General features: G+C 38.4%; 1 protein-coding gene across 7 annotated transcripts in view; it reads left to right on the plus strand.

Moving 5' to 3' along the window:
* OPHN1 (oligophrenin 1) overlaps positions 1–23,858 on the plus strand; it is a 750,938-nt gene that overhangs the window by 314,246 nt on the left and 412,834 nt on the right. For all 7 annotated transcript variants that reach the window (XM_061136930.1, XM_061136931.1, XM_061136928.1 and 4 more), the window contains 4 exons: positions 3,829–3,930; positions 13,045–13,155; positions 19,804–19,908; positions 21,656–21,785. In XM_061136930.1, the coding sequence (XP_060992913.1) occupies positions 3,829–3,930; positions 13,045–13,155; positions 19,804–19,908; positions 21,656–21,785 (448 nt within the window). The remainder of the gene's footprint in view (positions 1–3,828; positions 3,931–13,044; positions 13,156–19,803; positions 19,909–21,655; positions 21,786–23,858) is intronic.

Consider the following 23,858-nt stretch of genomic DNA (forward strand, 5'->3'; position numbering starts at 1 on the left):
AATTTATTTTTGAGGTGATGGAAGTATACTGGAATCATAAAACAGTGATGGTTGCACAGCTTTGTTGATATACTAAAAACTGAATTATTTACTTAAAAAGGGTGAATTTTATGATACATGAATTCTATCTCATAGTTTGTAATTTTAAAAATGGAAGTGGAGGAGAAAGTGACCCATAGAGCTTTATCTATTCTTAGAGAAGTCACTGACATTTTCTGGCTTCCATGATTCAAACAGTTGCTACTTTAAATAGATTCAGCACCTGGAGGAAAAGTTTTCCCTACCTATATTTTGTGTGAAAATCTCTATCTCATGTGTTTGGTATCTGAGTTGGGGCTAAGACTATAGTCAAGGCTCCCCAATTATTCATACTGCTACTGCTGCTAAGTCACTTCATTCGTGTCTGACTCTGTGCGACCCCATCCCTGGGATTCTCCAGGCAAGAACACTGGAGTGGGTTGCCATTTCCCTCTCCAATGCATAAAAGTGAAAAGTGAAAGTGAAGTCGCTCAGTCATGTCCGACTCTTCGCGACCCCATGGACTGCAACCTACCAGGCTCCTCCATCCATGGGATTTTCCAGGCAAGAGTACTGGAGTGGGGTGCCATTGCCTTCTCCGAATTATTCATAAGCCTCCTAAAAAGTATTTTCATGATTATCTGAACTTTATTTGACAATATGAAATAAAGTAGACTGGCATATTATGCAACCTTCAACAAGTTACTTCACCTTTTTTGAACCTTAATTTCCTTTATAATGTGTACTCTTCAGGGTTGTGAAGACTTAATGAGATATGAATTTTAAGTACTTAGCAAACTGCTTGGCCTGATTTAGGCCTCAGTTAATGTTAGCTTCCTCTCTTATTTTTTCTCCTCTGGTTAAAATGCACATTCTTTTTTTTTTTTAACACATGAATTATCTCTATTTTTTCTCTTTTTTAATTAATTAATTGACTTTTTAATTGAACGATAACTGCTTTACAGAATTTTGTTGTTTTCTGTCAAACCTCACCTCAACATGAATCAGCCATAGGTATACATATATCCCCTCCCTTTTGAACCTCCCTTCAATCTCCTTCGCCATCCCACCCTCTTGGTTGATACAGAGCCCCTGTTTGAGTTTCCTGAGCCATACAGCAAATTCCCATTGGTCATCTATTTTACGTATGGTAATGTAAGTTTCTATGTTACTCTTTCCTTATATCTCACCCTCTCCTCCCCTTTCCCCATGTCCATAAGTCTATTCTCTATGTCTGTTTCTCCATTGTTGCCCTGTAAATAAATTCTTCAGTATCATTTTTCTAGATTCCGTATATATTCATTAGAATATGATATTTATCTTTCTTTTTCTGACTTATTTCACTCTGTATAATAGGCTCTAAGTTCATCCACCTCACTTGAACTGATTCAAATGTGTTCCTTTTTATGGGTGAGTGATATTCCATTGTGTATATGAACCACAACTTCTTTATCCATTTATCTGTCAATGGACATCTAGGTTGCTTCCATGTTCTAGCTATTGTAAATAGTGCTGCAGTGAACAATGGGATACATGTGTCTTTTTTCAATTTTGGTTTTCTCAGGGTATATGCCTAGGAGTGGAATTGCTGGGTCATATGGTGGTTTCATTCCTAGCTTTTTTTTTTTAATTAATTTATTTTTCATTGAAAGATAATTGCTTTACAGGATTTTGCTGTTTTCTGTCAAACCTCAACATGAATCAGCCATAGGTATACATGTATCTCCTTCCTTTTGAACCTCCCTCCCATCTCCCTACCCATCCCACCCCTCTAGGTTTATACAGAGCCCCTGTTTGAGTTTCCTGAGCCATAAAGCAAATTCCCATTGGCTATCTATTTTACATATGGTAATGTAAGTTTCCATGTTACTCTTTACATACATCTCACCCTCTCCTCCCCTCTCCCCATGTCCATAAGTCTATTCTCTGTCTGTTTCTCCACTGCTCCCCTGTAAGTAAATTCTTCAGTACCATTTTTCTAGATTCCATATATATGTGTTAGAATACGGTGTTTATCTTTTTCTTTTTGACTCACTTCACTCTGTTCTAGGTTCATCTACCTCATCAAAACTGACTCAAATGTGTTCCTTTTTATGGATGAGTAATATTCTATTGTGTATATATACCATGACTTCTTTATCCATTCATCTGTCGATGGACACTTAGGTTGCTTCCATGTTCTAGCTGTTGTAAATAGTACTGCAATGAACAATGAAATACATGTGTCTCTTTTAGTTTTGGTTTCCTCAGGGTATATGCCTAGGAGTGGGATTGCTGGGTCATATGGTGGTTTTATTTCTAGTTTTTTAAGGAATCTCCATACCATCTTCCATAGTGGCTGTATCAATTTACATTCCCACCAACAGTGCAAGAGTGTTCCCTTTTCTCCACACACTCTCCAGCATTTATTGTTTGTAGACTTTTTGGTGATGGCCATTCTGGCTGGTGTGAGATGATATCTCATTATAATTTTGATTTGCATTTCTCTAATAATGAACAATGTTGAACATCTTTTCATGTGTTTGCTAACCTTCTGTCTGTCTTCTTTGGAGAAATGTCTGCTTAGGTCTCTTCCACACTTTTTGATTGAGTTGTTTGTTTTTCTGGTATTGTGTTGTATGAGCTGCTTGTATATTTTGAAAATAAATCCTTTGTCAGTTGTTTCATTGATTTTCTCTCATTCTAAGGATTGTCTTTTCACCTTGCTTATAGTTTCCTTTGCTGGGCAAAAGCTTTTAAGTTTAATCAGGTCCCACTTGTTTACTTTTGTTTTTATTTCCATTACTCTAGGAGGCAGATCATAGAGGATCTTACTTTGATTTATGTTATCTAGTGTTCTGCCTATATTTTCCTCTAAGAGTTTTATATTTTCTGGTCTTACATTTAGGTCTTTAGTCCATTTTGAGTTTATGTAAAAAGCACATTCTTGACAGGTAAGAGGTCACTCAGTTTTGCCCTGGCTTCCTGCCCAGCAATAGATTGCCTCTAGAAATAAACCATGGCTGAGATATATTTTTTCCTGTGTGTCACTTGCTTTGCCTCATCTAATACTTGGCACACTTTAGGTACTCAGTGAGTTTAGATTTCCTATGTGACAACACAAGCCTTTTACATGAATTTCCCAATGTGGTGCTGAGAGGATTGTAGGATGTCAACCTTAGTCTGTGACAAGCTAGCATTCTTAGTGCTCATTTGGAAACTGTGATTTCTATTAATTGTTGTGTTGAGAGGCAGAGAGCTTAACGCAAATAACGACTGAGTCTTCCATCTGTCATAAGGCTTTTCAACTCCTGATTTTCAGTTAAGCCTTGCAGGATTTTTCCATATCTTTAACATCATATTTTAATATGTAGTACTGAAATGCTTAAACAGTATCAAAGAACTTATCATTTACAGTCAGTCTTAGATTCCAATTTTCTTGGAAATGTTTTACTTATTATTAGACTGTCTAAATGCATTGTAGATTAACATTTGAAAGGCATATTCACTGTTGACTATTGTGTTCCTTCTTCTTCTTTTCAAAAATTAATGTAGTCAATGAATATGAAAAATATTAAGGGGAAAAAATTAACTGGTATACAGGTGCATTTTAAGTGCCATTGTCTGAGCATTAGCTCCCAGAGACTTTAGCTATACCAATAGGAACCCTTTGCGTAGGTGAAGTTGTTAAAGGTTATATTTGAAGAAGTTGAAACTGCTGAGGCAAAATCCTGACTTGCTTTTCTGACACTGTGTTGTTCCTTCTCATTTCTGAGCAGATTGAATTAAAATCACAGACATCTTACTCTCTACCTTCTCTCCCACCTCTAGGAGCGGAAAAAGAAATTTGAAAAGGATGGAGAGAGGTTTTACTCCTTGCTGGATCGGCACTTACATCTGTCTTCCAAAAAGAAAGAATCTCAGTTACAAGAGGTATGTTCAAAAAGCCTGTCCCTGCCTTCTATTGCCAGGTATGCCTTGGTACATGGCAGCTTCCTATTGCAAGGGTTTTCTCTTACTCTGCCTTAGCAGAGAACCATGGATAATGGTTGTGCTTGCAGATTAAACCATGGCCAGGGTTTCAGGACTCCTGAGTTCTCAAGTCAACTTCTCCACAAACTCACAGTGTGACTTTGGATAAGATATTTCTTTCTTGGCCTCAGTTTCTCTGTCAAAGGAAGTGTGGTACTACTCACAGATCCCTTCTAGTTCTAAGTTACTGATTCCAGATGAGGATATAGAGTTAAACTACCATTGTAGGATGGAAGAAGATGGTGGAGGAGTAAGATGGGGAGATCACCCGCCTCCCCACAAATACATAAAAAAATTGATCAGAATGTGGAACAAGTCCTACAGAACAACTTTTAAGTGACAGCAGAAGACCCCAAACCTCCAGAAAGGAAAGCAAATCTCCTTAGAATGAGGTAGGACAAAGGATAAACACCCACCCACACACACAAAGACAAAAGACTTCAGGACGGGAGCTTGTGTCCCAAGGGAGGGAGGGAGTCATGAAGGAAGAAAAGTTTCTGAGCATTTGTAAAACCCCTCACAGGCGGGCCCAAGGGGGAAGCTGTGAAACCTCAGAATGCTGTGCAACAGCAGCAACTCAGAAGGCAAAATACTGAGAAAGCTGCCTAACAACACTTCTCAGCCCATAAGCAGCTCACAAACCCCAACCTGGAATGGGCGAGTGGCGGTTCAGGGAGCCAAGGCTCCAACGAAGATCCCAGGGAGAGGTAGGGGGCTGGTGGCCATGATGATGTGTGCTGAGAGTGCTATTTGGACAAGGCTGTGGAATTAGACATGACTGCCACTGCCAAAGCCAGGAAAGGTGCTGGAAGCAACAGATGAAACACTGTTGATACATTCCCAATCACAGAGGTTGCAGCTAGCACCAGGCCATGAGCAGGCACAGGTTACTGCCCACACCTTGCAGGGAGCTTAAACAGCTTGGCTCTTAGAACCCTAGACCCCAGTTTTCTCTGGGAAAATTCACAAGCTGCCTTAGACTGTAACAGCATCCAAGAGCTTACTACTTTCACAGGCATTCCCCCGTACAACACTTATGTGGTTGCCATATCCTTCTCTCTCCCCAGCCCAAGAGAGCAAGTGAGTCTTAATGAGCCTCAGCCTTCACTCTCTTGTGTCCAGGTGGGGAACAGACTGTGGACTCTAGGAGAAACTGTGAACTTTAGGAGCAGCTATAAACTGAAATGAGGCCAGATGTGAGACTGACTCCATGCTGCACACAAGTTTCAGAGACCTTCCTAGAAGTATTAGAAGACCTTGGTGTAGGTTTCACTGAGTATTTTGGGCTACTGAGTGTTGCCTTCACCACAAGTATTGGGAACTTGTCTTTTGCATTGTGTGGCTTGTGAGTTCTTGGAGCTTCAATAGGCAATGAGCCTGAACCCCTGAGGTAGAGACAGAAGCCCAAGGCTTTGAACCACTAGAGTACACCTGACCCTAGGGAACATTAATAGATGAGAGACCCCGAAAAGGCCTCCATCTGAACACCAAAGCCAAGCCCACCCAAAGGACAGCAAGCACCAATACCCAGATACCCCATGCTAATCCTTCAAGAAAACAGAAACACAACATTACACACTAGCAGACAGGCTGCGCAAAGCCACACTGAACCCATAGACACCCCAAAACCTGTGACTGGACATGGTACTACCCATCAGACAGATGAGATCCAGCTTCATCAACCAGAACACAGGCACAAGTCCCCCCAACCAGGAAACCTTTACATGGCACTGGTCCAACCTCATTCATGGGGGACTGACTCCACAACTAAGAATAAGACCTTGAGACTTTTTCTATTTTAAAAATCACAATCTTCATTTCCACTATATACTTCTACCTCTGCACTGGCCTTCTGTGGTGCTGTGGATTTTTTTTTCCTCTATGAATTTTTTGTTTTTCTTCTGTTTGACTGTTTTTTTTAATTGTTCTTTTCCTGCTGTAGTTATTATTTAATATATTTAAATCATATTTACATACTTCTATTTAATTTTACTTTTCTTTTTTCTTCTTTTCTTCCTTTTCTTTTTCTTTTTTCCCCTTATTTTATTCTTTCTTTTTTCACCATGTTTGTTAATTTGTTTCGTTTTCTTTGCTTTATTCCCCAATTGACACCCTGCTTTGGTTCTGTTTTCCAGTTTAAGTTTTAATTAGCTCTGTTTTTAATTGGTTGATATTATTTTTGGTTTCCTTTGCTTACCAAGTCAGTCTCTGTACTTTCATTTCTTTGGAATATTTTTGTTATGTTTGTGTGTGTGTAAGCATATGTTTATGTTCCACTGTTTTTGTAATTGTCTGTCTGATTTGTATTTACCATGTGTCTGGGTTGGTCTTTTGTTTCTTTCAATGTTTTGTTTTTTTATCTCCCTGTGTTTGTTTTAATCCCATTTAATGCCATAACAAACAACTTGAGGAATCTCAGTCCCTTGACCAGGGATTGGGCCTGAGCCTTTGGAGTGGCAGTACTGAATCCATGGAAAAGAAATGCAAAAAGGCAAAATGGTTGTCTGAGGAGGCCTTACAAATAGCTGTGAAAAGAAGAGAAGCGAAAAGCAAATTTGAAAAAGAATCCAAGAAGCACAGAGAGTTCCATACAGGATAAACCCAAGGAGAAACATGTCAAGACACATACTAATCAACATAACAAATAGTAAATACAAAGAAAAAATATTAAAAGCAGCAAGGGAAAAGGAACAAGTAATACACAAGGGGAAACCTATATGACTAACAGCTGATCTTTCAGCAGAAACTCTGCAGGCCAGAAGGAAATGGCAGGATATATTTGAAGTACTGAAAGAAAAAAAAAATCTATAACCAAGATTGCACTACCTGGCAAGGATGTTATTCAAAACTGATAGAGAAATCAAAAGTGTTACAGACAAGCAAAATTTAAGTGAGTTTAGCATCACCAAATCAGCTTTACAACAAATGTTAAAGGTGTTATTATAGGCAAGAAACACAAGAGAAAGAAGTGACCTACAGAAACAAACCAAAACAATTATGAAAATGCCAGTAGGAACATATATAAAAATAATTAGTTTAAATGTAAATGGATTAAACACCACAACTAATAAACACAGGCTGGCTGAATGGATACAAAAGCAAGACCCATATATATGATGTCCACAAGAAACCCACTTTAAGACTGAAAGTAAGAGGATGGAAAAAGATATTCTATGCAAATGGAAATCAAACGAAAGCCAGAGTGACAATTCTCATATCAGGCAAAACAGACTTTAAAATAAAAAAATATTACAATATATAAAAAAGGACACTATATAATGATCAAGGGATCAATCCAAGAAGACATAAAAATTTTAAATATTTATGCACCCAACATTGGAACACCTCAGTACATAAGGCAAACTCTAACAGACATAAAAGCGGAAATTGACAGTAACACAATAATAGTAGGTGACTGTAACATCTCACTGATGCCATAGGACATATCATCAAATAAGAAAATTGATAAGGAAACACAAACCTTAATTGAAACTTTAGACAAAACGGACCTAATTGATATATTCAGGACATTCCATCCAAATGCAGAAGAATACACTTTCTTCTCAAGTGAACATGGAACATTCTCCAGGATAGACCACCTCTTGGATCACAAATCAAGCCTAAGTGAATTGAAGAAAATTGGAATCATATCAAGCGTCTTTCCTGACCACAACACTGTGAGGCTAGATATCAATTACAGAAGAAAAAAGACTGTGAAAGCACACACATGGAGATTAAACAATACATTTCTGAGTAACAAATAGGTTACTGAAGGAAGAAGGGAAGTTAAAATATTCCTAGGAAAAAAATGACAGGAAAAATATGAAAACCCAAAGCCTGTGAGATTCAGGAAAAGCAGTTCTAAGAAGGAAGTTTATAGCAATACAATCTTACCTCAAAAAATAAGAGAAACATTGAATAGACTAACTTTTCACTTCAAATAACAGCTGGAAAAAGAATAACAAAAAAATCCCAAAGTTAAAAGGAAAGAAATCATAATGATCAGAACAGAAATAAATGAAAAGAAATGAAGGAAACAATAGTAAAGATTAATAAAACTAAAAGCTGGTTCTCTGAGAACATAAACAATACTGAAAAAACCATCGTCCAGACTCATCAAGAAAAAAAGGGAGAAAAATCAAATGAACAAAATTAGGAATGAAAAAGGAGAGGTTACAACAGGCAATGCAGAGAGGTTACAAAGGCTCATAAGAGACAATTATGAGCAACTATATGCCAAATATGGACAACCTGGAGGAAATTGATAGATTCTTTGAAAAGTTCATCCTCCCAAGACTGAACCAGGAAGAAATAGAAATTATGAACAAGCCAATCACAAACACTGAAATCGAAAGTGTGATAAAAAGTCTCCCCAAAAAACAAAAGCCCAGGGCCAAATGGCTTCACAGAATTCTGTCAAACATTTAGAGAAGAGCTAATGCCTATTCTTCTAAAACTCTTCCAAAAAAGTGCAGAGAAAGGAACACTTCCAAATACATTCTGCGAGGTCACCATCACCCAGATACCAAAACCAGACAATGACATTACACAAAAAAAGAAAATTACAGGCCAATATCACTGATGAACATATATGCAAACAGCCTCAACAAAATTCTAGCAAACAGAATTCAACAACAGACTAAAATATCATGCACCATGATCAAGTCAGGTTTATCCCAGTTATGCAAGGATTCTTCAATATACACAAGTCAATCAATGGGAGACATCATATTAATAAATAGAGAGATAAAATCCATATGAAAATCTCAATAGATGCAGAAAAAACTTTGACAGAAATCAATAGCCATTTATGATAAAACTCTTCAAATATTGGACATAAAAGGAGCTTAAAATAGTAAAGGTAATATACAGCAAACCCACAGCAAACCTTGTTCTCAATGGTGAAAAACTGAAAGCATTCCCTCTAAGATCAGGAGCAAGACAAGCCTGCCTACTCTCACCACTATTATTTAACATTGTTTTGGAATTCTCAGCTATGGCAATCAGAGAAGAATGAGAAATAAAGGAAATCCAGATCAGAAAGGTGACTGAGATTGGAAAGGAAGAAGTAAAACTCTATTTGCAGATGACATGATATTGTATGTAGAAAATCCTAAAGATACTATAACAAAATTATTAGAGCTAATCAGCAAATTTCGTATCACAGGATACAAGATCAATACACAGAATGCCCACCATCAAAAAATCCACAAACCAATGCTGGGGAGGATGTGGAGAAAAGGGAATGCTCTTGCACTGTTGGTGGGAGTGTAAAGTGATACAGCCACTATGGAGGACACTATGGAGATTCCTTATAAAACTAGTAATAAATCTACTATATGACCCAGCAATACCACTTCTAGGCATATACCGTGAGGAAACCAAAATTGAAAAAGACACATGTACCCCAATGTTCACTGCAGCACTATTTACACTAGCTGAAACATGGAAGCAACCTAGATATCCATTGACAGATGAGTGGATAAAGAAGCTGTGGTACTGATGAACCTATTTGCAGGGAAGAAATGAAGACACAGACATAGTGATGGATGTATGGACACGGTGGAGGGGAAGAAAGAGAGGGTAAGACAAATGGAGACAGTAGCATGAAAGCATGTATGCTATGACTTGTAAAATGGATAGCCATTGGACATTTCCTGTATGACTCAGTGAACTCAAACTAGGGGTCTGTAACAACCTAGGGAGGTTGGAAATGGTGGGAGGTGGGAAGGAAGTTCAAGAGTGCAGGGACATATGTATACTTATGGCTAATTCATGTTGATGTTTGGCAGAAAGCAAATCAATTTTGTAAAGTAATTATTCCTCAATTTAAAAAAAATAAAAAGATAACTAGCATTGCAGTTGATAGGTCAGGAATAGATATAATTTTTTCTATGAGGTTTTCCAACAGTAAGTTTTTTATTTTAGGTTCTGCACTAGATCTACAATCACAGAAAACTAAAGAAACTGACCATATGGATCACAACCTTGGCTAACTCAATGAAACTATGAGTGATGCTGTGTAGGGCCACTCAAGACAGATGGGATATGGTGGAGAGTTCTGAGAAAACATGTTGGACTGGAGAAGGGAATGGCAAATCACTTCAGCATTTTTGGCATGAGAACCCCATGAATAGTATGAAAAGACAAAAAGATGTGACAATGAAAGATGAACTCACCAGGTTGGTAGGTGCCCAATATGCTACTGGGGAAGGAGCAGAGAAATAGCTCCAGAAGGAATGAAGAGGATGAATGAAGCAGAAACAGTGCCCAGTTGTGCATGTGTCTGGTGGTGAAAGTAAAGTCCTATGTTGTACAGAACAATATTGCCTAAGAACTTTGGATGCTAGGTCAGTAAATCAAGGTAAATTGGTGTTCAAACAGGAGAAGGCAAGAGTGAACATCGATATTTTAGGAATCAGTGAACTAAAATGGATGGGAATGGTACATTTAATTTAGATGACCATTTTATTACGACTGTGGGCAAAAATCCCTTAGAAGACATGGAGTAACCTTCACAGTCAACAAGAGTCTGAAATGCAGTACTTGGGTGCAATCTCAAAAACAATAGAAAGATTTCAGTTTGCTTTCAAGGCAAACCATACATCACAGTAATCAAATCTATGCCCTAACCACTAATGCCAAAGAAACTGAACAGAGCATTTCTGTGAAGAACTGCCATACCGTCTAGAACTAACAACAAAAAAAGATGTCCTTCTCATCTTAGGGGACTGGAATGCAAATGTAGGAAGTTAAGAGATACCTGCAGGAACAGGAAACTTTGACCTTGGAGTACAAAATGAAGCAGGGCAAAGCTAACAGAGATTTGCCAAGAGAAAACATTGGTCATAGCAAACACCCTCTTCCAACAAAACAACAGATGACTCTAAACATGGACATCACCAGATGGTCAATACCAAAATCAGATTGATTATATTCTTTGCAGCTGAAGATGAAGAAATTCTATTCAGTCAGAAAAAAACAAGACCTGGAGCTGACTGTGACTCAGATCATGAACTCCATATTGCAAAATTCAGACTTAAAGTGAAGAAAGTAGGGAAAACCACTAGACCATTCAGGTATGACCTAAATCAAATCCCTTACGATTATACAGTGGAAGTGACAAATAGATTCAAGGGATTAGATCTGATAGAGAGAGTACCCTAAGAACTATGAATGGAGGTTCATAACATTGTATAGGAAGTGGTGATCAAAACTATCCCCAAGAAAAAGAAATGCAAAATAACAAATGGTTGTCTGAGGAGGACTTACAAATAGTTGAGAAAGGAAGAAATTCAAAATGCAAAGGAGAAAATGAAAGATATACCCATCTGAATACAGAGTTCCAAAGAATAGCATTACTTTGCCAATGTCTTAGAAGTGTTCCTTTTGTCTTAGAAGTGTTCCATGTGAGTAAAATCAGATTGTGTGAGCTCCACAGAACTATCAGAGTCCCACATTACTTTGCCAACAAAGGTCTGTCTAGTCAAGCCTATGGTTTTTCCAGTAGTCATGGACGGATGTGAGAGTTGGACTATAAAGAAAACTGAGTGCTGATGAAGTGATGGTTTTGAATGGTGGTGTTGGAGAAGACTCTTGAGAGTCCCTTGGATTGCCAGGAGATCCAACCAGTCCATCCTAAAGGAGATCAGTCCTGAGTGTTCACTGGTAGGAGTGATGTTGAAGCTGAAATTCCAATACTTTGGCCACCTGATGTGAAGGGCTGACTCATTTGAAAAGACCCTGATCCTGGGGAAGACTGAAGGCGAGAGGAGATGGGGATGACAGAGGATGAGGTGGTTGGATGGCATCACCGACTCAATGGATATGAGTTTGTCTAAACTCCGGGAATTGTTGATGGACAGGGAGGCCTGGCGTGCTGCAGTCCATGGGGTCGCAAAAAGTTGGACACGACTGAGCAACTGAGCTGAAGTGAATTGATGCTGGTTCTTCAGACTGTGTTTGTTGGTTTATTTCACTTTTTTTGTACTCTTTGTAGCATTTTGTTGAATGCTGAACATGATGCCCTGGGTGAAAGGAACTGATATAAAAGAATGTTATTATGTGGTTTTATGCTTATCTGACTAGGATTTAGGCTGTGCTTAATTTGCTATAACCGCTCTTGCTAGAGGCAAAAACCTCCTCTGGTATCTTTGTGTTTTGCCTTCCCTATTATCTTTGGATTTTTTTTTTTTTTTTTTTTTTTTTTTAGGGTATAACTCCAATTGTTTTTTTTTTTATTTTTCCAGTGGGTTTTGTCATACATTGATATGAATCAGCCATAGAGTTACATGTATTCCCCATCCCGATCCCCCCTCCCACCTCCCTCTCCACCCGATTGCTCTGGGTCTTCCCAGTGCACCAGGCCCGTGCACTTGTCTCATGCATCCCACCTGTGCTGGTGATCTGTTTCACCATAGATAATATACATGCTGTTCTTTCGAAACATCCCACCCTCACCTTCTCCCACAGAGTTCAAAAGTCTGTTCTGTTCTTCTGTGTCTCTTTTTCTGTTTTGCATATAGGGTTATCGTTACCATCTTTCTAAATTCCATATATATGTGTTAGTATGCTGTTCTTAAATAAGGTCTGACACTGGTTGTGGCAACAGGCTTCTGCGTCTGGGCTTCTGCTCTGGTAATCTTGGATTCTCTGTATTCAACTATCTATCCAATTTGTTTTGGATACATTTTTTTTGGAGACAGTTGTTTTTCTTTTGACTTCAGTGGTCTGTTGGTTCTAAGAAGAGTGGTTGATTCTCAGTTTAGCTTTTCCTTGTATGAGGATGAGCACAATAACTTCCAAGCTTCTTATTTGTTAGGCCAGAAACTGGATATCCTGCATCAGTCACTTTTTCTATCTTGGCTTCATGTTCCCTATTTGTAAAATAAAGGGATAAGGTCACTGCTTGGTAGCATAATTCTCTTCCAGCCCTAGCATTCTGTTGAATCCATAAACACTGACTAGCATGAGTGACTATGCCAATGTGTGACATTTATTACCGTTCTTCTACAGGCAGACCTCCAGGTGGACAAGGAGAGGCACAATTTCTTTGAGTCATCCCTTGATTATGTTTATCAAATCCAGGAAGTTCAAGAGTCTAAGAAGTTCAATATTGTGGAGCCGGTAAGTTCTAATGATGAATGGTCTAAAAATATTTACCAAATGTCAAGTAAGTGTAGAGAACTGTGATTATAAAATTGGAGTTTCAAAGAATATGAATATAGTCAATGCTTAATAATGAATGTCAATGAAATAGACACACTGGCTTGTGTTATTCTTGCTCTCTAACCAATGTTCTCTCTCTCACTCTTCCCCACCTTCCTTCCTCCTCTGATTTCTCTCTATAGCTATGATTTTTCTTTATATTTCTTTTCCTCCTCTCCTTTCTTGTGTTCCTTGATTTTTCTGTCACCCTTCATTTTACCTTGTTGTCCTCCCTTCCTTCCTCTCACACTTTCATAAGGTTTCTGAAAATACCCATCATAACTCAGACACTGTTCTAAGAATGCATGTTTCTTGCATTCCGTGACTTCCCATTCTATTTTTACTTCTATCCTTTGAATATTTTTCTAATTAAATATCCTTAATATATTATAGAAGATGATGTACTGTGGTTTGATAAGTGTTTTGATTTTTAGCAACTTTCTTTTTTATTATAAAAACAATGTTAAAACAGTTGCAACAGTTGCAGAAAAAGCTATAAAAATTTATTAATATATGTAAAACAAATACAACATATCCCCCATACAGAGATGATCACTGTTAATATTGTGGTGTTTACCTCCTAAATTCTGTGTGTCTGTTATATTCTTTTGTCTATCTATTTTGCCTATGTACTTGTTGGTGTGGGTGTGTGTACACATGTGCATGTGTGTGTACACATATTACACATAAGCATGTATATCTGTGTACCTATTATCTGTGATCACAGTTGTATATATCTGTATGTGTACATTTGCAAACAAATGTTTATTCACTTATCTGATAAGCATTTGTTGAGTCTCTGTTATATGCAGGCACTGTGCTAAACACTGGGTATCGTATAGTGAAAAAGACAGACTCAGTTTCTGTCTTTGTGAAGATTACACTTTCATGGGGTGGAAAGAAGGATACACATAAATAAAATAATTTGAGTTATGGTAATGGCTAAAACAAAGAACAGGAGCAGACAGCTACTTTAGGTCAAATGGTCAAGGGGAGATCTCTGAAAGTGTCATTTAAGATGAGATCTAAAGAAAGAAAAGATAAGGCAATGTGAATAATGGGAAGAGAACTTTTCAGGCACAGAAAAAACACATGTACATAGTCCTTAAGTTAGTAAAGAATGGTGAGTATCACTGATGAGAGAAAAGGAGGGTGGCAGGAAATAGTATCTGATAAGAAGGCATAGGATCTGTAGGCATGGTGAAGGGGTTAGATTTTAGTCTGAATTGTAGTAGAAAAATCACTGATGTATATTAAATAGGATATGACATAGCTGATTTTGTTGTGTGGAGAATAGCTTGGAAGAAGGCAACGGTGGAAATGAGGAAATGAGTTAGGCTATTCCAGTGGTCTAGGCAAGTGAAAATGTTGCTTTGGGTTAGGGTGGTGGTAGTAGAAATAGAAAAGAATGATTGGATTAGAGATATATTTTGGAAGCGAAACTGGCAGGGCTTACTGATTGATTAGACTAAGCTGTGAGTGAAAGAAACCAGAATTCTTTGCTTTTTGGCTTGACTAACTAAGTAAGTAGGTGTTGGTGTCATTTCTTGGGATGGGAAAACTTTGAAAGAAAAAGGAAGGGTGTCTATATAACTGTGTGTGTGGTACATACACTCATGTGCATTTATATATATGTTTGTACATGTACACATATATAACTGTATGTATATATGTATATTTAGGGCTTTCCTGGTAGCTCAGTTGGTGAAGAATCTGCCTGCAGTGCAGGAGACTGGGGATTGATCCCTGGGTCAGGAAGATCCCCTGGAGAAGGAAATGGCAATCCACTCCAGTATTCTTGCCTGGGAAATCCCCTGGACAGAGGAGACTGGTGGGCTACAGTCAGTGAGGTCACAAAAGTCGGACATGAATTAGTGACTAAACCATCACCACCACCATGTGTATATATATGTATATATATACATATATACACATGTGTATAGTACATAACCTTGAGCAATACTACCAGGTTTGGGATGAATATTTCTGGATGACTCCTGAGAAAGGACAGTTGATTACCCCTGCTACTATTTGCTGGGAACAAAAAGAACAGAAAGTTGGATTTGGAAACCATCTCCTAGACCCAAAAGAATTGTTATTTGTCCCCTGAACAAAGTAAACAAATCTTGGAAGTTACCTATCACCTCCATCAGTCTGCTCAGTGGCCCGGTTCCGACTGGAAATATAATCCTGGAATCTGCTGGGTAGCCCCCAATGGGACCCAGTGGCTCTGTGGGCTTAACTTATGGCCATGGTTACCAGTTGGCTGGGTGCAGCGTTGCACATTAGGATTTGCTTTCGCCCATGGCAGAATTAAGCCTAGCCTACACCAGCCTCCAGTAAACCTGCCTTATCTGCATGCAAGATGGACAGGCTCTGTGTTCCAATGGTATGACTATCTTGCTGCCTTGTTTATACCCTCTGTAGGGACAACGGATATCATGGTTAAGGTAGAGGCCTTAACTAATTTCATTAAACAGGCCCTCTTAGACAGTACTAAAGCCATTCAAGCTTTGAACAAAGAACAGATTCAGATGAGGAAGGCAGTAATTCAAAATAGGATGGCATTAGACATACTCACAGCAGCCCAAGGAGGGACTTTGGTGAATGGTGTATACATCCCTGACCTGTCTGAAGTTGGATCTGCTGCCTTGGAGGATATGCAAAATCAAGTGAAAGCCATGTCTAATGAACTGTTGTTATAGTAATCTTGATCATACTGCTTTGTGGGCCCTGCTTCCTACAATGTCTTGTGAATTTTGTAACCCAGAGGTTGATAGCATTCTCTCATGTGGGTGGCAGGAGGGCTAAGGTAAAATATATCTCAATAAATGATGCTCGTTATGGAAACTAAGAGCATCAAGAGGGGGGAATGAAGAAGGAATTCATAGGGCCTGGACTCCATCTCAGGCCTGTCTGTGCTGGTCGTGTGTGGCCACCTCTCCAGTGGACTCTGAACTCTGTGCTTAGCACCTGTGGGAATGACAATGGAAGGATAAGACCCCCCTCTGGGCAGGGGAATCTTGAAGAAGAGAAAACAGACACTAATCACCCCTGCCTCCGGACACTATCTATCAGAATGTAAGCACAGGCTTATCGGTTATTAACTACTTGGAATGGAACTGCGGGCTTATTGATTATTGACTGTTTGAACACATAACACGTGAATGATGGGGTTATTGTAGTTGTATTTACCCTTCCTTTGTTTATGTAAGTCTCAAGGGAATTGCGGTAGTGGGTTTGGACACGTACACATGGGGTATAAAAGATTTTCACAAATGCTGGACGGGGTCCTTGGCTAAGAGGAAACTCTGCCTTGGGCCCGCCGGCATAATAAACTGCACTCCACTAAATAAATAAATAAATAAATATGTTTATGTATATATACAGAAGATTTATTCAAGTTTTCCCATAATAACATCTTACAGAAAAATCCAAATAAACTTTTTGGCTAACCCAATATATTTAATTTGTGTTTGTGTGTTTTTGTGTGTGTCAGTCGCTCAGTCATGTCTGACTCTTTGCGACCTCATGGACGATAGCCCACCAGGCTCCACTGTCCATAGGATTCTCCAGTCGAGAATACTGGAGTGGGTTGCCATTACCTTCTCCAGGGGATCTTCCCTACTATGGCATCAAACTTGGATCTCCTACATTGCAGTCAGATCCTTTACCATCTGAGCCACCGGGGAAGCCCGTAGTTTGTGGTTATGTACATATATATTTGGCAAATTTGGAAAACTCAGCAGTGGCCACAGGACTGGAAAAGGCAAGTTTTCATTCCAATCCCAAAGAAAGGCAATGCCAAAGAACGTTCAAACTACCACACAATTGCACTCATCTCACATGCTAGCAAAGTAATGCTCAGAATTCTCAAAGCCAGGCTTCAACAGTATGTGAACCATGAAATTCGAGATGTTCAAGCTGAATTTACGAAAGGCAGAGGAACCAGAGATCAAATTGCCAACATCCATTGGATCATCAAAAAAGCAAGAGAGTTTCAGAAAACCATCTATTTCTGCTTTATTGACTCTGCCAAAGCCTTTGACTGTGTGAATCACAAGAAACTGTGGAAAGGTCTTCAAGAGATGGGAATACCAGACCACCTGACCTACCTCCTGAGAAATCTGTATGCAGGTCAAGAAGCAACAGTTAGAACTGGACTTGGAACAACAGACTGGTTCCAAATCAGGAAAGGATTATGTCAAGGCTGTGTATTGTCACCCAGCTTATTTAACTTATATGCAGAGTACATCATGGGAAATGCTGGACTGGAGGAAGCACAAGCTGGAATCAAGATTGCTGAGAGAAATATCAATAACCTCAGATATGCAGATGACACCACCCTTATGGCAGAAAGTGAAGAAGAACTAAAGAGCCTCTTGATGAACGTGAAAGAGGAGAGTAAAAAAGGTGGCTTAAAGTTCAACATTCAGAAAACTAAGATCATGACATCCGGTCTCATCGCTTTATGGCAAATAGATGGGAAAATAATGGAAACAGTGACAGACTTGATTTTTCTGGGTTTAAAATCACTGCATGTATATTATCTATGGTGAAACAGATCACCAGCCCAGGTGGGATGCATGAGACAAGTGCTCTGGCCTGGTGCACTGGGAAGACCCAGAGGAATCGGGTGGAGAGGGAGGTGGGAGGGGGGATCGGGATGGGGAATTCTTGTAAATCTGTGGCTGATTCATATCAATGTATGACAAAACCCACTGAAAAAATAAATAAATAAATAAAGGAAAAAAAAATCACTGCAGATGGTGACTGCAGCCCTGAAATTAAAAGACACTTGCTCCTTGGAAGAAAAGCTAAAACCAACCTAGACAGCATATTAAAAAGCAGAGAGATTACTTTGCCAACAGAAATCCATCTAGCCAAATGTATGGTTTTTCCAGTAGTCATGCATGTATGTGAGAGTTGGACTATAAAGAGAGCTGAGCGCCAAAGAATTGATGCTTTTGAACTGTGGTGTTGGAGAAGGCTCTTGAGAGTCCCTTGGACTGAAAGGAGTTCCAATCAGTCAATCCTAAAGGAAATCAGTTCTGAATATTCATTGGAAGGACTAATGCTGAAGCTGAAACTCCAATATTTTGGCCACCTGATGTGAAGAACTGACTCATTAGAAAAGACCCTGATGCTGGGAAAGATTGAAGGCAGGAGGAGAAAGGAATTACAGAGGATGAGATGGTTGGATGGCATCACCGACTCGATGGATATGAGTTTGAGTAAGCTCTGGGAGTTGGTGATGGGCAGGGAAGCCTGGTGTGCTGCAGTCCATGGAGTCACAAAGAGTTGGACATGAATGAGCCACTGAACTGAACATATACATTAATACACACATATAGATGTGTTTGTATGCATATAGCATGTAAGTGCATATTTATATGTGCTTCATTGTTTACTTTCTAAAAAGAATAGAGCAGTTTTTACTACTTCCTGTTACACTTTACTCCCTGGTGGCTCAGATGGTAAACAGTCCTCCTGTAGTGCAGGAGACCTGGGTTTTATCCCTGGATCAGGAAGATCCCCTGGAGAAGGGAACAGCTACTCACTCCAGTATTCTTGCCTGGGAAATCCCATGGACAGAGGATCCTAGCGGTCTCCAGCCTATGTGGTCGCAAAGAGTCTGACCCAACTGAGCAACCAACACACACACACACACACACACACACACACACACACACACATATTACACTTTACTATTGCCAGCATTGAGCATTGATTTTTAATATGTTTGTATTTCACAGATGAAATTTTTATTTTGTTGTTATTTGTGTATATTTGATTTTTATTGGAGTGAACATTTGAGGCATTAACAATATATTTTATTGATCATTTCAATGTCTTCTGCAATGTCCAACCCCCTCCCCAATATATTTCTAATTTAAAAATTGTTTTTCAAAGAAAGATCCTTGGATATTTTAGCATTATGATATTGTTCATTATGATCATTTATCCATTTTTACTTATTGTTTTCATCAACAAATATTTGAGTCTCCTTCCCCAGTGGTTCAGTATTAAAGATTCTGCCTGCAATGCTGGAGTCACAGGAGACAGTGATTCAATCCTTGGGTCTGGAAGATCCCCTGGAGGAGGGAATGGTAACCCACTCCAGTGTTTTTGCCTGAACAATCCCATGGACAGGGGAGCCTGACAGACTACAGTCCATGGGATCACAAAGAATCTGACACTACTGAAGTGACTGAACATACATGTATTTATAAGTACTTTACTCTGTGCCAGTCCTGGAGATATAAAGGCAGTCCAATCCCACATTATGTTCATCCTGTCCGTAGTTGATTGGTTTCATATGCTATCTGAAAAGGGTATTGTTGAATAAATTTGTTAGTAGTTCTTATTTTCTGGATTTGAGTCCAGTGTGAATGTTTAACCTAATGAAAGAATAGCTATGTGTAGATCAATTTGTGTTGCATTACTGCTTTTAACACTATACTGGTTAAACACTGTGTGAAGTTTCTTTTTTGTATATCTTGTTTCCCTTTATTTGATTAATGAGAAGATGGTGGTGATACAGTTATTTTTATACATTTTCTCTAGGTCTTGGCCTTTCTTCATAGCCTCTTCATTTCCAACAGCTTGACTGTGGAACTAACACAGGATTTCCTCCCATATAAACAACAGCTTCAGCTCAGTTTACAGAATGTGAGTTTGCATGTGGGTTTCTTCACCAGTCTTTGCATTGCAATTGGATTTCAGTCTCAATATCTTGACTTTGGAATTTTAGGTTATTATATCCCAGCTAATTTGTGAGGACCAACTGGTGTGGATCACAAATATTTTAGTGTAATACATTGTTTTTACTCTTCTAGTTTCAACTATTCCCTGTCTTTGAGGCTGACTGTTGTTCAAACCCACCCTTCCACCCACTAACACATCTATCTATCCAATATTTATTAAATGTTGCTAATTTGCTATATCTCTCCTAGATTAGAACCCATCTATGGGCTTATTTAAGTACAGGTCAGTTCTTATGCTAGTTAGTCAAGATACCCTCTTTGTAGGTTTTATTAATATGAATGCCCATTCTTCCCTTCCTTTTCTCATTTCTTTTCTCATTACATTAGTATAGTTAAAAAATTATCTTGAAGAATTGTCTCAACCTTCTTTCCCATGCTGTTTCTTATAGATGGGCATCAGCACAGCCTTCCCTTCCTTGTCGCATATCATTTTTCTCATTTTGTTATTTAACCCACATTTAACAATTACTTAGGTATATAATGAACATATACCTTGTGCCAGGCATTGTAAAATGCACTGAACATACCTTAATGAGGCACGTTAGTTTTTGTCTTCAGGGATTATTCAGTCTCTTAGAGCTGAGAGAGATAAACAGAGATACAGCATGATTACTTATGCAAAGTGTTAAAATAGAGTTAAGACCAAAAAAGTTAAAAAAGCACAGAGTATAGAATAATTGTCTGATACAGTAAAAGAAGGCACCACTGAGGTAGTGATTTTGGACTTGTTACATTGCATAAAATTTATAGATGAATTTTTGGATGAAAACAATTTGTTGTTTAGGAGATTCCTGATTTACACTTGTTTCTTTCTGGGTACTCTCTTTAACCAGAATGTGAGAGTTCCTATCTTCTGCCGATTTACAAAATATTCCTATACCTAGGTCAATTGCTTAATCTTCCTCCAAATATAACTTGAAAAGTCTGAGTTTAGCAACAAATATTTGTGTGTGTGTATATATATATATATATATTTATATATACACACTAGGTAGGACAGCCCATGTCACCTTTTTCAATGACATCATGTGGCAGTCTTGAGACTAAACAGTGAAGACCTATCTCTAGTCATGATACACACATTTCAAACTGTGTTTTGCCATTGATTTTTAATCATGTACTTTTAAAGATACTACTTCTTAATATTAGCTTTTCTTATTCATGAGCATGAAAGTGTAGGTTTTCTGTTGACCTATGTTCAAAGAGAGCACATTTTCATATCCTTTATTCTAATGGCCAGGATTTGTTTCAGTGTCAAGTAACCAGTAACTTGACCTGAGACAGAATGTAGAAGTTGCCATGATAATATTATCCTAGGGAACCTTCTTGATAGCCTTCCTTTTTGTAAGGTAGAGTTCAATGTGATGGTCAGAATTCTTAGAGCTTTTGTTTCTTGGAACCTTTTGTAATTTCTATTAGAAAATGTCTCCCAGATACATTATTATTTACATTTCTCTCTCCCTTTTAGCCTTTAGTACTGTTAAACTACACTAAATTGTTTTCTAGTTACTATGCCACTCAGCACTTGTTTTTTGCTATGTTGTATCACATGATAAAAGCTGAGAAAACTCTGCACTGAATCTCTGACCATTGAATGCTTCTTCATGATGATGGTGCTGATGATAATGATTATGATGATAATATCTTGACAGACAAGAAATCATTTCTCCAGTACCCGAGAAGAGATGGAAGAACTTAAGAAAAGGATGAAAGAAGCTCCACAGACATGCAAACTTCCAGGACAGCCAACCATCGAAGGCTATCTCTATACGCAAGAGAAATGTGTGTGGGAATACAGGGATAGCCACTGGGTTTAAGTAGGCTGATATCCACTGCCATTTGGCCTCTCCAAACTCCAGGCACCCATATAGTTCATAGACCCCTTCCAGCTATACCTCTTTGGAAACCAGCATGAGAACAGAGAAAATAAAAAGGAGGGAAAAATTAAAGGGGAAGGTTAAGGATTTGTATTACAAAGGCTGTGGGATGATAAAATTTAAGATTTTCTCTGAGATTCAAAATGGGGATTGTTAATTGCTTAATGCTTTCAATGACTCTGACTTAGGCTAAAAGGAAGGTAGGAGAGAGGAGGCATCAAATAACATTTATTATTACCTATTATGTGCCAGGCATGGTATTAAGTGCTTTAAATATACTACTTCATGTAACCTTTGAAAGCACTTTACCATACCCGTATTCACATGAAGCCACGGAGGCTTAGAGAGATCACTAACTGGAAGTCACCTAACTATCAAGTAACAAGGCTAAGTGTAAAGTCAGGTTTGTGAAATGCCAAAACGTATGCTCCTACAACTGTACCCTATACCTTCCATTGCCTTAGGATCACAAGGTTGCCTTTAAAGCACTACCCAACCATTATGATTTCAGTGAACAACACAGTTGTTCATTACTAACTAAGGGAAGTGGGTTATCTTATCCAGTCACTGAATATTTCAGAGGTTTAAGCTTTTCTGCCTCCTAATGTTATGTAAACCTGTATGTGCTCTTTGATTTCCTTTTGAACTGTGATACAATGTCTCCAAAGCCTGTGACTTCAGTCTCTGACCTAGTGAGTAAGTAGAAGAGACTATTCAGAGGTTACCAGTGGCAAAACCCACTGAAATCCACAAACCATGGTATTTCAGCATTAGTATTATCATACTTTTCCTCCCTTAGAGCAGTCCACTTTGATGGTTTTCAAAGATGTGTTCTCTTTGTCAGGTTGTTCTTCACCTCTCCGTTGCAAGATCTCTCAATCTAAGTGCTATTGATTGACATTTCAGGTTGGGTAATTCTCTGTTTTGAGAGGTCATCCTATGCATTATAGGCTGTTTTGAAGCATCTATAGCCTCTCCCCACTTTATTCTGATAGTACTTCCAAACTCTGATAACCTAAGATGTCTTGGCATTGCCAAATGTCCTCTGGGAGGCAAAACTGCTCCTAGTTGAGAACCACTGCTATGTTATACGAGGGGTAGAGTAGTGAGTATGTTGTCTTGACTCTAATATCAACTAACTATGTGATCCTTCTATTCCCCAGTTTTTAAATTTTTCAAATGGATATGATATTCCTATTCAGTTGAATGTATGTTTACTAAAAATCCTTTTCCCCAGACAATGTGTAATGAACTGGGGGTACAAAAAATGGATCAAATTTAGTTTTTGACCTCAAGAAGTTTACAGTCTAGTGAAGACACAAGTATATTAAGAATTATAATGAAATGTGTTGAGCATTGCATTTGGAGAATGTATCTGTGGGCTTCACTGAGGAAGTGATATATGAAGTGAAATGTGAATTAAGAGTGGGGGTTTGACAGGTTAAAAAAAAAAGCAAAGAAAATTCCAGGTGTATACCATTGCATGAGTCAAGGCACAGAGGTATGTGAGAGTGTATTTTATTTGTAGGGTCTTAGTTATCCAGGAAGAGTCCTGGTTTATACTTGTTGTCCAGATACAATTATTAATAGTGCACTGTTCACTATTAAATATGTCCTGAATTTGATCTATCAATTATATCACCAACTATTTATTTGATAACTGAATGTAATTCAATGAGTCAAGGGCATAGAGGTGAGGAGGGCAAAAAGCCAAGTTGAAAAGCTAAATACAATCACATTATAAAAGGCTTTGTGAGCCAACCTAAGGAATTTGGAGAGAATGGGAAATCCATAGGTGGTTTATAATAAGAGGAATGATATAAATAGAGATATATATTTTAAAAATATTCTCTAACAAAAGAGTAGAGAATAGGCTAGAAAGGAGTGATCAGAGAAGGCCACTGAAATCATTAATTGGAGAAATAGTGAATTTTTGTTTTTCTTGGAATATCTTATAAAACATTTTTTTGGCAGACAT

Source organism: Dama dama, chromosome X, assembly GCF_033118175.1.
Source record: "Dama dama isolate Ldn47 chromosome X, ASM3311817v1, whole genome shotgun sequence".
Taxonomy (NCBI): Eukaryota; Metazoa; Chordata; class Mammalia; order Artiodactyla; family Cervidae; genus Dama; species Dama dama.